The 15,662-nt window shown below is 35.9% G+C and overlaps 2 protein-coding genes across 25 annotated transcripts; both read left to right on the forward strand.

The window, feature by feature from the left end:
* Positions 1-808: 808 nt before the first annotated feature.
* Positions 809-15,550, forward strand: LOC101261764 (pentatricopeptide repeat-containing protein At5g39710). 24 transcript variants are annotated; one of them, XM_069292951.1, is made up of 10 exons: positions 815-3,521; positions 3,985-4,071; positions 4,252-4,573; positions 5,139-5,321; positions 7,007-7,312; positions 8,126-8,489; positions 10,706-11,028; positions 12,230-12,367; positions 14,775-15,077; positions 15,229-15,550. In XM_069292951.1, exon 1 carries the CDS (start codon positions 1,010-1,012, stop codon positions 3,311-3,313), a length of 2,304 nt encoding a protein of 767 aa, XP_069149052.1. In that variant the 5' UTR covers positions 815-1,009; the 3' UTR covers positions 3,314-3,521; positions 3,985-4,071; positions 4,252-4,573; positions 5,139-5,321; positions 7,007-7,312; positions 8,126-8,489; positions 10,706-11,028; positions 12,230-12,367; positions 14,775-15,077; positions 15,229-15,550. The 24 variants fall into 24 exon arrangements, with proteins under 24 accessions (XP_069149047.1, XP_069149054.1, XP_069149051.1 ...); XM_069292967.1 differs by lacking the exon at positions 3,985-4,071 and adding an exon at positions 14,557-14,659 and having other exon boundaries at positions 4,252-4,422; positions 10,715-10,993; positions 14,758-15,077; XM_069292948.1 differs by having other exon boundaries at positions 3,915-4,071; positions 10,706-12,367; positions 14,758-15,077.
* Positions 6,611-15,383, forward strand: LOC101262062 (GATA transcription factor 26-like). The gene is made up of 5 exons (XM_004231356.2): positions 6,611-6,644; positions 7,007-7,312; positions 8,126-8,450; positions 10,836-10,993; positions 15,229-15,383. Exons 1-5 carry the CDS (start codon positions 6,611-6,613, stop codon positions 15,381-15,383), a joined length of 978 nt encoding a protein of 325 aa, XP_004231404.2.
* Positions 15,551-15,662: the final 112 nt, after the last annotated feature.

Genomic DNA, 15,662 nt, shown 5'->3' on the forward strand with positions numbered 1-15,662 from the left:
TTAAATTCTATTGTATCTCGTATTGTTTAAACTCGTTGTAAGGTAACAGGGAAGAACCAATTTGACATTGTTACTTCATACTTTTCTTCTCATTGTTTTTATTCATTATCAAATAACATGGATTAAAATAATACAATACAATACATTATAAAACAATACCATCCAAACAAATTGTTAGCTCTAATTAATCCTCAATGACAATTTATTTTTTCCGACTAGAAAAGATATATATTAATATATTAAGTTACCATCATAAATAAAATCAATAGTGAATGCATCAGACGTAATAGGTAGCATATCATAAATTTGGTCCCCGTGTTAACAAGAGGACTCTTGTTATCTTTCTAGCCTCATTCCATTCGAACTAACTCATATAAGCTTATATATTTTATGAGTCAGGCTGAGGTAATCTATTTTTCGTGTGGGCTGGAAAATGATCGATCCAACCTACAAGTACGTGGGCTACAGGCTGGCCGGGCCAGACCACTTTTTAAAAAATCATATATTTTTTTAATTATTCATTTAAATTATAAATTATAATTTAAAAATATTATCATAAATATCGACAAAACAATATCACATGATATTAATGTTATTACTTTTTAATCAAATTTACAAATAAAATTGTCTTTATAAAATATTTATTAAGTCAAATTACCGTACTAACTAAGATAGGAGAAAATCGATAATACAAAAAACAAAATAAAAATCAAGGAGGGAATGAGAATACGTCGGTAGCTTTTTGATAATCTATTTTTGGAAGATTTATAATATACAATATATTGACATATACTAATTTTTAAAAAATAACTTTCTACATATTTGCTACTAGTTCAAAAATAAATAAATAAATTATGAAGTAATCAGCTTATACTAGATAGTCTATTTGTCCTCTCTAATTTTAGGTTTAGTGATATGGTGAATTCCTTAATTAGCAGGGTATTTTTTTTTGTAACTGGTATTACATGATATCACAGTCGCCGTAACTCCGGTTGTAGCTTTTTCCGACATGCTACTTGTTAAACCCTACCGGAGAGCCCTCCATAGTTCAACTCGGCAAGTCCAATGCAAAACCCTAGACTCACCATCTCCTTCCTCCACCACCCTTTTTGTCGACAGGGCTGTATCCATTCTTAAAGGATACGACCCAATTTCCTTGGACTCCATTTCTTCCCAATTCACCCCTCAATATGCTTCTTCCGTGCTTTTCCAATGCCGATTCGATAAACCCCTTGTTCTAAGATTCATCAACTGGGCACGCAACCGCCAATTCTTCAATCTTCAATGCAAGTGTATTTCCATTCATATCCTCACTCGTTTCAAGCTTTACAAGACTGCCCAATCCCTGGCAGAGGATGTTGCTTTGAAATTCGGCGATAACAAGGGTGAATTGGTCTTTTCATGTCTCAGGGACACTTACTATTCTTGCAAGTCCAGCTCTGCTGTGTTCGATTTGATGGTAAAATCCTACTCTCATTTGAAAATGATTGACAGAGCTATGAATATCTTTGAATTAGCCAAGTTTAATGGGTTTATGCTCACTGTTTTGTCCTATAATTCCATTCTTGATGCGTTGATCAGGGTTTCATATAATGGGTCTTTCGAATTAGCTCAAAAGTTTTATGATGATATGGTTCAATCTGGGGTTTCACCTAATGTGTATACTTATAACATTATGATCCGAGGCCTTTGTGCAAAAGGGGAGTTGCAAAAGAGTTTGGTTGTTTTCAATGAAATGGAAAAAAATGGCTGCTTGCGAAACGTTGTAACCTATAACACTATCATAGGTGGTTATTGTAAGATAGGTAAGGTTGATGAGGCAGTCAAATTGTTGAAGCTAATGCAAGTGAGGAGCTTGGAACCAAGTGTGGTCACATATAATGCTATTATTAATGGGTTGTGTCGAGAAGGTAGAATGAAAGAGACAAGTGAGATTTTGGAAGAGATGAGGGGAAAGGGATTAATGCCTGATGAAGTAACCTATAACACACTGGTAAATGGCTATTGTAGAGAGGGTAACTTTCACCAAGCACTTGTTTTGCACTCGGAAATGTTGAGGAATGGGCTGTCTCCAGATGTTGTGACTTATACTTCTTTGATTAATAGCATGTGCAAGACTGGGAATTTGCACCGTGCAATGGAATTCTTTGATCAACTGCATGCTAGGGGATTATATCCCAACGATAGAACTTACACAACATTGATTGTTGGTTTTTCTCAGCAGGGTCTTATGAATGAGGCTTATAAGCTGTTGAATGAAATGATTTCAAATGGCTTTTCCCCTTCAATTGTAACTTACAATGCGTTAATTAATGGGCATTGTGCAGTGGGCAGGATGGAAGATGCTTTACGTGTGACTCAAGAGATGGAACAGAGAAGGCTGGTCCCAGATGTTGTAACTTATAGTACAATAATATCTGGGTTCTGTAGAAACTGTGGGTTGGAAAGAGCATTCTGTGTTAAGCAGCAGATGGTTGAAAAAGGGGTTTTACCTGATGTTATTACTTATTCATCCCTAATTCAAGGTCTTTGTGAGCAGCGAAGACTGACTGAAGCTTTCGAACTTTTCCAAGAGATGTTCAGAGTAGGTCTGCAACCAGATAAGTTTACATATACTACACTTATTGGTGCATACTGTGCAAATGGGGATATTAAAGGTGCTTTTCACCTGCATAACAAAATGATCTATAAGGGTTGCTTTCCTGATGTCGTCACTTACAATGTCCTAATCAATGGGCTTAACAAACAAGCTCGCACTAGGGAAGCAAAGCGGCTTCTGTTCAAGTTGTTGTATGAGCAATCAGTGCCAAATTGTGTCACTTATGACATGCTAATAGAAAGTTGCAAGGATCTTGAATTGAAGAGTGCGTTAGATCTTATTAAAGGATTCTGCATGAAAGGTCTGTTGAATGAAGCTGACCAAGTTTTTGAGTTGATGCTGCAAAAACACAAGAAGCCGAGTGAAGTAGCTTATAGCCTACTTATACACGGTCATTCCAGGGGTGGGAATTTGCATAGAGCCTTGAATCTTTTCAGAGAAATGGCTAATCTTGGATTTATTCCTCATACAGTAAGTATTATTGTGCTCATGAAAGAACTTTTTAAAGAAGGGATGAGCGAGGAATTACATCAAGTAATTCAAAGCACATTGGAAACCTGTAAACTTGCCGATGGTGAGCTAGCAAAAGTTATTGTTGAGGTGAACTACAAGGAAGGGAACATGGATGCGGTATTCAATGCACTCACTGAAATGGCCAAGGACGGCCTTCTTCCAAATAGTGGGAAAACCGCATTTTGTCACATGCCACAATAAAGTACTTATCATCTTAAGACAATCATACCAACTTTTCCCCTGCATGAGGTAGAATGCATCAAGCAAGCAGGAAACTTGGTTGCTACAAACTGTTTCCCCCTCATTTAGGTTTCTCATGACATTGTGAATGTGGAAGGTCATATTTTGAACTCCGATGAGCGACATTCTCTCGAGAGGGTTAAATTCCCACTTTGCTTGAAAATTGTAGGTCAGATTTTGAACTCCTTTTATCTCTGGACTTGGTACATACCTCAATTATTGTCAATATCCTGCACATTGAACTTACATATAAATAGGATTCTTTTACTTTCTTTAGGAAGTTTAGTTATATTTAGTCTTAGGTTCAGATGTTTGAAATTGTCAATGCATGGACATTAGCTGCAATTTTTTTTTGGGTTTTCCTCTTCTGAAATGGCATCATCATGCTAAATTGGGATTTCCTCTTCTGTAATGGCATTATCATGCTATGTGTCAACTCCCAGCATCTATGTCATATATTCCATCAATAAATGGCCTTCTCCCGTTGCTGATTTACTGGCCTTGCCAAATGTGATGCCTCATGTTCATATTGTCTATCTCTATTTCATCTGCTATATTTTAGTGGTAGGTCAGTTCCATATACCAGCAATGCATTCGCAAAAGATGAAAAAATAATTTTTAATTCGTCTCAGCTACATAAGTATGGTGCTTACTTGAAAAAGTGAAACAAGACGAAGAGAAGGAAGTGAGTTTCATTCGAGAAAGTGTGAAACCTCAAGGTATTATGTCTTTTACTGGTACATTTGGCTCACATAGTAAAACTACATTAAACAATAACATGATTGTAGATTAAAGAGCAATTTAAGTAATTCTTAAGCAAAACAATTCTGTTGTAATTCAATTCTTTCTGCCAGTAATTTGATACATGTTTTCCATTGTGAAATCTTCATTCCGTGCAGCCTAAGGAGCTTTTCTGTTCAAGAACATTGTATGTACCATTGATGAAGTCTGTTAATGGATGGGCATGGCTGTTTCGAGAGTAGGATTTGATTTACAGTGTCTTGCCTTCAGATCAGCTATCACTTAGTCTCTGTACTTCTGGACTAACTTTTTCCATTCTAATGCCAAATGTAATAATCCTAGTTGCTAATTCTGGACTTACTTTTTCCATTCTAATACCAAATGTAATAATCCAAGTCTAGCAAGAACTTTCTGGTTTTGTAACTTTTATCAAAAGAACTTGAAGCTCAAAGTCTATCAGCCCAGATCTGCCACTTTGAGGTAGAAGGCCTTTTCCATTTTAATAAAAACTCTGGTTGCATAAACTAGTACTGGCTTAAATATATCTTTTGACCAGTTAAACACTTCGTCCATATTTCTCATACATTGACGTGCAATATGGTTTTAGTATAATGGTATACAAAAATAATCGAGAACATAACAAGATCACAAAAGACCAAGAATACCGCCCCAGGTCTTCTCACTTTCTATATACTGCTAACATATTATGAGTCTCAAGAAATTGTGGTGCATTTGTGTTAAGTAGGCTTCTCACAGGAAGCGACAGGGTGTCTTCATATTTCCCCACAAAAGACTGTTTGCAAGTTCATCCAGAAGTTACATTTGATTGATTTGCTTCCTATGGTTCTAAGGACACAAGTAGACCAACTGTTCGCTTGCTAACAGTTGACATCTCATCTTACTAGAGTATGATGTTGGTTTTCAGGAGCATCTGTTCCATGTGCATCATAGCTTGTTTCTAAGTGTTGTTATTCAGTTCAGTGTTTCCTCTAGATTGGGCATGAAGGAAATTTCTCTGTTTTTCATGAATAATCGCTTTGTGCAGGTAATACAAGATGTTGAGGCAATATCTCTTGCGACAAATGAACATCCAGTAGCACTGCTTGCAGAACGCACAGGACTCTTGCAAAGAGATAATACTATTTACATGCCTATCTTATCTCAAAGGCATTGAAATGCTGCTGCTATTTCTGCATCCATACTTCCCAAACTTTATGGCATCAAATCGGTAAGTAATGATAAATCTATCTCGTGGAGTTCCTAGTGCAAGGGGAAACAGATGTAAAAATTGGTAAGAAAACAGATGCAAAGAAATTGAATGTAGTCATTCTTTTGCTGGATCTGCTCTCAGTAGTGTAATCTGAGGACCTTGGATTTTTCAATCTAAATCTGATTCCACAATTGCAGGCAATTACTGCATTAAATCGTTGTTATTTGGCAACTCGTTTATTTGCGCACTCTTATATTCAAATTTTCTTCTTGAAACTATTTAACACTCCCTTGCCTTCAGATTCATTGCTTAACAAGATTGACCACTAGACTAAAGGCATAGCATAATGAGGATTCTCCAAATCCATCTTTCACACCCCCCCCCCCCCCCCAAATCCCCCACCCCTTTTTCTTTTGATAGAGAATCAAATACTTCTCTCATTGGAGTTATAGTGTAAATAGTTGAGAAATTACAGTAATCAAAGTTGCTGAGCTGTCATAAGGGGATACAAAATAGTTCAGAGTTCAGAATAGATTCCTTCTAAAAAAAAAATAGTTCACAATAGATCAAGGTAAATGACAACTCTATCATGATTCATTTGTATCTATGGAAATGACAAGTTGTAGTCTACCTATTTCTTATCTGTTTATATCTTGTGATCTGTCACCTCACTCCGTCATTTTAGATTTTGAGAGCAAAAAAAATTAGGTTAGCAGTGGCACATTCAACCTGATTCGAACTGGAATCATTCAGAACCAGATTTTATGGGTAAAACGGGGCCATGTTTCCATTGTGGCATCAAGCGTAAGTTCTCCTCTTGATTAATTTTTTCTCCTGATCTACATAATATCTCATAGTTAAGGTTTTATAACTCCTTTAGATATTTGAACTATTATTAGCCGAATCCCTCCACCTGTATCAATACTTGGATCCGTATCCTTGAATCTTAAAATTTAGAGCATGAAGGATCCATTCTTTAGATTCACGCCTGTTTTGACACCTAGGTAGGTAGGTTAGGATATACACAGATCTTACCCTACTTTTGTGGAGTAGAAAGTCAGTTTTTGATAGACCCTCGGCTTTAAAGAGGAGTATTTGAAGAAGGGTTGTAAGAAAATGACAAGATATGAAGTAAGTAAACCATCAAATGGTAATACACACCAGAGAATGGTGGGTGGTCCGCCAGTGGGTGCGGAATTATTTTACCGTTGAGCACTACACAAAGATATAGTCACTGTTGAATATTGTACAGTTAATCACTGTGGGATTAGATGGTAACTTTCCTCCTTAAAATATCGTGAAAATAAATGCAGTCTGTTAAGAGGGTAACTGTTCTGCATGGTACCTTGAAGTATCAAGCAAATCCTTTTCAATCTTTCCACCATAAAGCTCAAAGTTCAACTACTTTGTATGGTTCCTTAACACGGTGATGAAAATGTGAGTACAAAAACTGTAGACACATTCTAAAAGTCTATGCATGTTCCACAGAGATATTTCCTTTTGTTTGCCCAAAGAAATTCCCCGTATACATACTCTAGTTTCGGGACGCTTCTGTTCTGGTGAAATGCATTCTATACCTTTTTAAAAGAAATCTTAATTGTCAGTGAACCCTGTGCTTTAATTTCTGAGGTAAGTCTCTGCCTGTAAGAATGTTTTATTATTTTGTCCCTGTTCAAACACTAATTAATTGTGAACTCAAACAGAAACCATTCTTTGGAGAAATGGGTCACCTGAAAAACCAGTGCTCTGCAATGCATGTGGATCAAGATGGCGGGGTAGAAGGACACTAGATGGCTATATTCCCAGACATGGAAACATAGAAATAGAGAACTATCTGCTCCCTTATGACATGAAGCCGGCCCGTGAAGGAAAAAAGTTAGAAGTTGGAATAGAGGTTTCTGGACAGGATGGCTCTTCAGCTTGTCTTGAAGAGGAAATGAATAACATATCAAGCTTATGTTTAGCAGGATCATCCTCAGAAAACTGCATGCAGATGGAAGAAACAAATGGTAAAATAATTTCACTCATATATAGAGCACTTGACTTGTCGCAGCAAATTTGATGCACGTTCTGAATCAAATCCTTTCTTAAGCACAAGGGTCATAAGAAGTGGAGAACTAATGTCTTCCTATTTCTTTCCTCTGCTTTGCATGATAGTAAGCGCAAAACTCTTAATCTCAAAGAAAAATATGAGATAGATGAAATTAGACAACCAAATCATTGTGGATGCACCTTCCCGAAAAGTAATCCAGCAGTGCATAGTCTTCTGATTCAAAAGAAAAGGAAGAAACAGTTCACCCAATATTTGTAGCTTCCAATTAAGAACTTCTCCTATTCTTTTGATTCAAAATGGATAAATTTAATCACCCTCACCCCCACCCCCACAAAGAAGAGCTCTAAGACAACTTGGTAAGCATGTATCAGGATTCACGACTCTCGGATTTATTTTTATGCTGGAAATTCTTTTTGTTTCCCGATTATTGCCATGTGATTGTCAAATCACATTCAGGGTTTTACTTAAAAAAGCCGCAGGGAATCAATCATTATATAATACTCTATAGGCAAAATGTTGGGTTTCTTTCTTGTTCATAGATCATTAATATAGTGTCTCCCTAAGCTTCAAAAACTTACTTTCCTTTACACAATGAACTGACATCGGCAAATTACAGGTATTTTGGATTTTCAATAAAGATAGTGAACTGATCAGTCCAACTATACTTTAACCATACAAATAATTAAAGCTTTACCCCAAAGTAAAAAGATCTATTATAGTAATACCTTATTGTTTTATGTGCTCTAACGAATCCTTTTGTTTGGAGAAGCATACAAAGGTTCTCTATGGAATCCTGACAGTGTCCCAAGAAGAAAAAGATCAGAGCGTAGAAAATGCATTTTGTCACCTATTGAAAGATTCCAGAGGCAACTTCATAACATTCTACAGGAGCCAGACTTTGAAAATATCTCTGCAGACGATGAAAATATTCTAGTATATGCAAGGAACAAACACTTTCCTCCTAATGAGATTGGTCTTGGAGCTATGCTTCCACCTACTGCTACAAAACACTTGACAACTCTATCTCCATTGGCAGAAGATAATGATGCCTCTTGCTCAGTGAATGTTCCTGTAGGAAATTCCAATTCCAATTTGTAAGTGAATTTTGAGCTGCATGCACAAGGTTCAAGCTGGTATGTGTGCCAACTCTTACTATCTAGGAAGTACAATTTTTATTAAAACAATTTGAGCTGTTCCAACTTTACTAGATGTCCCCAGTGGCAACGCTCAACAACTTGTGTGTTTGAGACCATATAGTTTGCCAGTAGTGCATTTATATTTGGAGATTTATAATTCTGTTTTTTTTTTGGATGTGATTTCAATAAATTAGTATGTGCATTTAATATGTCAATTCCGATGCCGGTGGCGGTCACAGTGTGCTTGCCTACAAGTTTGTTAGTGTATACAAATAAATTCTGGGCCTAAATCAACCCCACGGGCTAGCTTGTGAGGAAAGGATTGCTCTAGTTCATATAAGGAATTCATAATTTTCTTATCGCACTTATGTGGAACTTAACACCCCGCCTCACGCCCAAGACTGGACATCTAGTCTATGGATTATTTGATATGGGGCCCAACATCGGTAAATGATAAATTGGGATGAGTTTGACACTGATACCATGTAAAGAAATCAATCTTGGGCCTAACTCTACCCCAAAAGTTAGCTTATGAGAGGATGATTGCCAAAGTCCATATAAGGAGTCCATAATTCCTCATCCCATGATGTGGGACTTAAAAAGCCCAATATCCATTATGTACCATTTGTTTGCATGGACTCCACATTACATGGATACTACATCAAGGGTATGTCGTTAAATTGTTCTCTAAAATGCTTCTACCATTGCATCTTCCATATTCAGAGATGGGAGTCTGATTATTAAAGAAATAGGTATATCAGCTTTAGGATAAGTCATGTTCAGCCACAAAAGTTTGAAAACTAAGTCAACCAAACTTCAATCTCCTTTTAAGTTATAACGATTAGTCAATAATATTTACACTAAAGAGAAACTAGAGAGCCATTAATACATAATCCAAGAGCAATTAAGAGTTAGAATAATTTAGTATTGAGTTTCATGAATGCCCCAAGTAGCAACATAAATCTAGAGGGTAGCGTGGGGGTTCACCCGAACTCCCTCAGCAAAAAATTACACGGGATATAAGGTTATTTTCAAATTATATATATATATATATATAGAGAGAGAGAGAGAGAGATTTTGAACCTCTTTAACATGAGATTAGAGATTGATTAAGTGGTTGAGACTGTGCAAAATTCACCATAAGGTTTCAAGTTTAAATCTCAAGCACTACATTTTTATGTTTTGGTCCTTTAGAGAAAACCCTTGATCTGCCACTTTACCTATTATAACTCTTCAAAACCTTTATATGACTTGATTGATTTTTAAGTAATACGAAGTAGTTTTAATAAAAGCAACAAGCATTATAGAAACCGGAAAAATGTATTCACTACCATAAAACTTCTTAGAAGGCCAGGAAATACAATAACAGTAGAAAGGAGCAAAGAGAATAAAATATATTACTAATTAGAAAAGGAAAATAGGACACGGGAAGAAATGAGAACGTTAAAATCTCCGTCACTCTTTTACACAGTGGATAAGCATCTTAGGCTCCGAAGGATCAATCAACCGAAAAAAGCTACTTTTGGGTTTGTTAAAGAATAGGTTCTGGGCCTAGCACAACCCTAAAGTCCAGCTCATAGGGTGAGGATTATCCAAGTCCATATAAGGAGACCAATTACCTTCGTATTCTTAGTTTTGTTTGAAATAGAATACTTAATCTACAAAGTTAATTATTTTTCCAAAAAAGGAAGTAGTGTTGGCGGAGATGTAATTTTAAGCCAAAATATTCTATACACAAATAGGGAATCAATCACTGTATAATACTCTTACAGACAAAATATTGGGTTTCTTTCTTGCTCATAGATCATTAATTATAACATCTCCCATAAGCTTAAAAAACTTACTTCCCTTTGCACAATGAATTGACATCGACAAATTACAGGTAACTTGGATTTTCGATAAAGATATGAACTGATCAGTCCAACTATACTTTAACCATGCAAATAATAAAAGCTTTACCACAAAGTAAAAAGATCTATTGTATTAATACCTTATTGTTTTATGTACACTAACGTTCACCTTTTGTTAGGAGAAGCAGACACAATCCTCTCTGAAATTTTGAGTGTGTCCCAAGAAGAATGATCAGAGAGTAGAAAAGACATTCTTTACTATACTTTAACCATACAAATAATAAAAGCTTTACCACAAAGTAAAAAGATCTATTGTATTAATACCTTATTGTTTTATGTACACTAACGTTCACCTTTTGTTAGGAGAAGCAGACAAAATCCTCTCTAATCTTGAGTGTCCCAAGAAGAATGATCAGAGAGTAGAAAACACGTTTTCACCTGTTGAAAGACTCCAGGGGGCAGGGGCAACTTCATACTAATCTACAGGAACCAGGCTTGAAAATCTCTCTGCCGATGACGAAAATATTCTAATTTATGCAAGGAACAAATATATTCCTCCTAGTGAGATTGTTCTTGGAGCTATGCTGCTCGTATCACCACCTACTAATACAGATTACTTGCTGTCTCTATCTCCAATGGCAGATGCTGGAAGTGAGTTTTGAGAAGCATGCATAAGGTTCAAGCTGGTAACTCTTTTATCTAACTTGTGCAATGTTCGTTTAAACAATTTGAGCTGTTCCAACTTTTCTGGCTGTCCCTAATGGAAACGACAACACCTTGTATGTTTTGGGACCATCTAGTTTGCTAATTTTTTATTTGTTTTGGAGATCTATATTTCTTCTGTTTTATTGGATGGGATATTCAATGAATTAGATGTCTATTATGCTTTATGGGTGCATTTAATATGTCAAGTTTGCTAGTGTAAAGAAATGAATTTTAGGCCCAACTCAAACCACTAGCTAGCTTATGAGGGTGGAATTGCTCAAGTCCGTATGAGGAGTCCATAATTCCCTCATTGCACCGACATTGGGATGAGTGTGATTCTTATATCATGTAAAGAAATAAATTTTGGGCCTAACTCTACCCCAAAATTTAGCTTATGAGGGGAGGATGACTCAAATCCTTATAAGGAGTCCATAATTCCCTCATCCCACAATGTGGGACTTAACAAGCCCAAGATTATTTACGGATAGTTTGTGCGGACTCCACATTTAATGGATACTACATCAAGGGTATGTCACTAAATAGTTCTCTAAAATGCTTCTCTTGTTGCATCTTCTATATTCGGAGATGAGAATTTATTATTGAAGTAGTAGGTATATCAGCTTTAGGATAGGGTATGCTCAACTGCAAAAAGTTTGAAAACTAAGTCAACCAAAAAGTCTCTTCGATTTCCTTTTAAGTTATAACAAGTCGATAATTTTTACACTAAAGAGAAGCTAGAGAGCCACTAATACATAATCCAAGAGCAATTAAGAGTTAGAATAATTTAGTATTGCGTTTCATAAATGCCCCCCAAGTTGCAACATAAATCTAGAGGGTAGCGAGGGGGTTCACCTGAACTCGACCCCCTCGGCAAAAAATACACGGTATATATAAGGTAATTTTTAAATTTTGTATGTGTATATATATAGATATTGAACCTCTTGAAATTATGGTTAAATAAAACAGAAGAACTATAAAGAAATGCACAATTGGCAATGTAGATGGTCCCAAAACACACAAGTTGTTGTGCATTGTCGTTGGGGACATCCGGTAAAGTTTGAACAACCCAAATTGTTTTTTACCAACATTGCACAAGCTAAATGATAAGAGTTGGTTTCCCATTCCAGCTTGCATGTTATGCATGTATCTCAAAATTCACTTGCATATTGGAATTTTCTATAGGAACATTCATCGAGGGAGAGGCATTTTTTTCACAGATGTACAACTGATAGTCTTGAGCATTATCTAATGCAAGTGATCGTACCTACTTGTTCTGATGGAGCATCAAATACTTATTGCAGAAAGTTAAATTTGTTCAAGGTTAGGGAACTCTTCCGGGGATTCTTTCTTTGTTTTTATATTGAGGTAACTTAAGTGATGATTTTGGAAAATTTATGTTGGGCAGTTCTAATGGAAAGATTTTATAGTCGGTAAATTAAGCTTTCTTGGATTTATTGTCTTCTGATCAGGCATTCTAAATGGTCAGAACATTTTTATTGGTCCATGGCGGGATGGTTTTTCTGATAAAGTTGCATGTATTTTGCTCAATATTTTTCTTAATGAATTTGCAAGTTATATTTCAATGGCCTTCTGACTTAGCCTTTTTTTGTTTTAATTATAGAAGGAAACTGGGTATGTTGTTGTATTGAAACTGTGTCTGGGACGTTGGTACTACCAATGGGTCACAACTTGCAAATTTGGGTTTACTGGGTTATTCAGTAAGCACTAATAACTTAGGGAGTTGCTAAACGAAGCTTTATATGAACTATTTGTTGCCACTTTTAATCCCTCCTATCTTTTATTTTTTTTTGTTTATAACAAAAATGAAGAAGTTAGTAGTAGTTGGGAAAGAAGAAATGGACGGAAGGAGCAAAGGGTACCTGAGGGTTTGGCTAGAAAATGTAGGGGAGGCCTGCCGGGCATCATCTTAAGATAGAATGTAGGAGTAGTACTTATTGCACATTGCAAGTTGACAACTAGTAGAGTAGTAATAAAATTATACACCTTTCGTCCTCCCTATCATTAATCAAAGGTCATAGGTTCGAAGCTTTACAAATAAAATTAAAGAATGTTACACTAATTTCATGGTGTTAAGAATCAATTACATTATATTTTTACTCTATTTTAAATTATAAAAATTCCTTAAATTTTATGGAATCCGGATACAACCCAAAAACGTCCTGATACATCGCGTCTCGGTTTCTAATACATCTCTCAACGTTCTGATACATCATGTCTTGACTTCGGATACATCACTCAACGTCTTGATACATCAAATAAAGTGATGTATCCGATCGATACATCGCGTAAAATGATGTATTCTAACCGATACATCACGTAGTGATGTATCTGAGAGTAGGAAAGAGGAAAAACTTTTGTAATTTTTTCAAATGATAGGAAATTTTAGAAAATATGGTAAAGTAAGTTGTGTATTTATGTAATTTTCCATAAATGAACTATTTTACCATATTTTCTAAATTCTTTTATCATTTGAAAAAATTACAAAAGTTCTTCCTTTCTCCTGTTCTCGGATACATCACTTAACGCGATGTATCGATCAGATACATCACTTTATGTGATGTATCAGGACGTTGAGTGATGTATCCGAAACGAGACATGATGTATCAGGTTGTTGAGGGACGTATTCGAAACGGAGAAGCGATGTATCAGGACGTTTTGGGTTGTATCCGGATTCCATCAAATGTAAAGGATTTTTATAATTTAGAAAAGAGTAAGAATATAATGTAATTAGCTCTTAACACTATGAGATTTGTCTAACATTCTTTTAACTTCATTTCTAAAGCTTCGAACCCATGACCTGTGATTAAGGGTAGAGGAGGAAAAGTGGATAATTTTATTACTACTCTACTAGTTGCCAATTGGCTATGTGCAATAAGTAATACTCCTACATTCTATCTTAAGATGATGCCCGGTAGCCCTTCCTTACATTTTCTTGCCAAACCCTCTGGTGCCCTTTGCTCCTTCCCGTCCATTTCTTCTTTCCCAACTACTCACCAACTTTTTCATTTTTGCTAGTTACTAAAAAAAAATAGGAGGGAATAAAAGAGGCAACAAATAGTTCATATATTATACGTAAGGGGGCAGTTCTAAGGAAAAGACTGTTTAGTCAGTAAATTAAGCTTTATTGGATTTATTGTCTTCTGACTTGGGCATTCTAAATTCTCAGAACATTTTTATTGGTCTGTGGCGGGATGGTTTTTCTGATAAAGTTGTCATGTATTATGCTCAATATTTTTCATAATGAATTTCGGAACTTTCTTAGCCTTTTCTTGTTTTAATTATAGAATGGAACTGGTATGTTGTTGTATTGAAACCGTGACTTTACTACCAACGGATCACAACTTGCAAAATTGAGTTACCGGGTTATTCAGCAAGCATTAATAAATTAGGGAGTTGCTAAATCTATTGCTTGTAGTTCTTTGAATAATTATATCATATATTAGCTTTGCCTTGGTCATTAACTCATTATACATCCTTTTTCTCAATAGATTTTTGTCATATTTTTCTTCCAATCTTGCTTCGGAAACATTTCTATTGAGCCAAGGGTCTATTATTGGAAACAACCTTTGTACCCACAAAGGTAGGGGTAAGGTATGCATACCCTCCCCAAATCCTACCTGTGGTATTACACTAGGTAGGTTGTTGATACATATTTGTAGGATGATTAAAAACATGGATACTTTAATCAGATTTTCGCATGTTAAAGGCTTGGAACATTAACTATGTGCGTACGGGGATTTTCATTTGCTTCATGCATGATGAAGACAACGATACTTGAAGTCTTGGTCATAATGTAAAATGGGTATCCTTCGAATTTTTGTGGTCATTGATCATGAAGTTTCTTATATAAACTGGTGAGTATTGCTTCTGGAGTATGTACCTCATGTTGGTGCTTAGTGTCAAGCTTGTGAAGCTGAGCTTTTTAGTACAAGCTAGATCAGACATTTCAGTTGCATTTCACAGTGGTGGGGCAAGGCTGTACCTGATTGCTTCATAGAGTGCAAAATAGGTATCCACAGTATCTGAAGTTTCCAGTTGAATCTAAGAGTTTAATTGCCTGAAATAAAAAACTAACACGATTATATAAATGATATTTCCTTACTTATCCAGCTGGACGTTGATTATCTTACTAAACAACTGCGCCCTCTTCTGTTCTTCAGGAAGCTCTGAAGCTACTTGGATGAGGCATATGTCCTTGAAGACTAAAGCAGCTCAGGAGCACCTGTTCTTTGGAAAATCTAGTTGGGGCCAATTATTGGCTTTAACGAAGCTCTATTTTATTACTAGGCATCTACTTCCAGGGCTACTCAACTGACAAAGTTGGTCGTTAAACTCATATGTTTTATATTGAACCGATAGATTTCCTTGTACAAAGACCTTCTTCCAAGGAAAAAGAAAAGCTGAATAAATGTTGTTTTGGTTATATTATGTTTTTTTACCGGGAGATGCTGTTATATAAGATGTGAGATCTTTGTCAGATCATTCTCTTGTATTCAAATTATAATTTGTAGTGTGGAATCATTTCCTTGGTAATTTCCAGAAACAAGCAAGTTTTAGCAAAGATGACTCAATGAGATGTCCCGTAATGCTTTGA

The sequence above is a fragment of the Solanum lycopersicum genome, chromosome 1 (assembly GCF_036512215.1).
Source record: "Solanum lycopersicum chromosome 1, SLM_r2.1".
NCBI classification, from domain to species: domain Eukaryota; kingdom Viridiplantae; phylum Streptophyta; class Magnoliopsida; order Solanales; family Solanaceae; genus Solanum; species Solanum lycopersicum.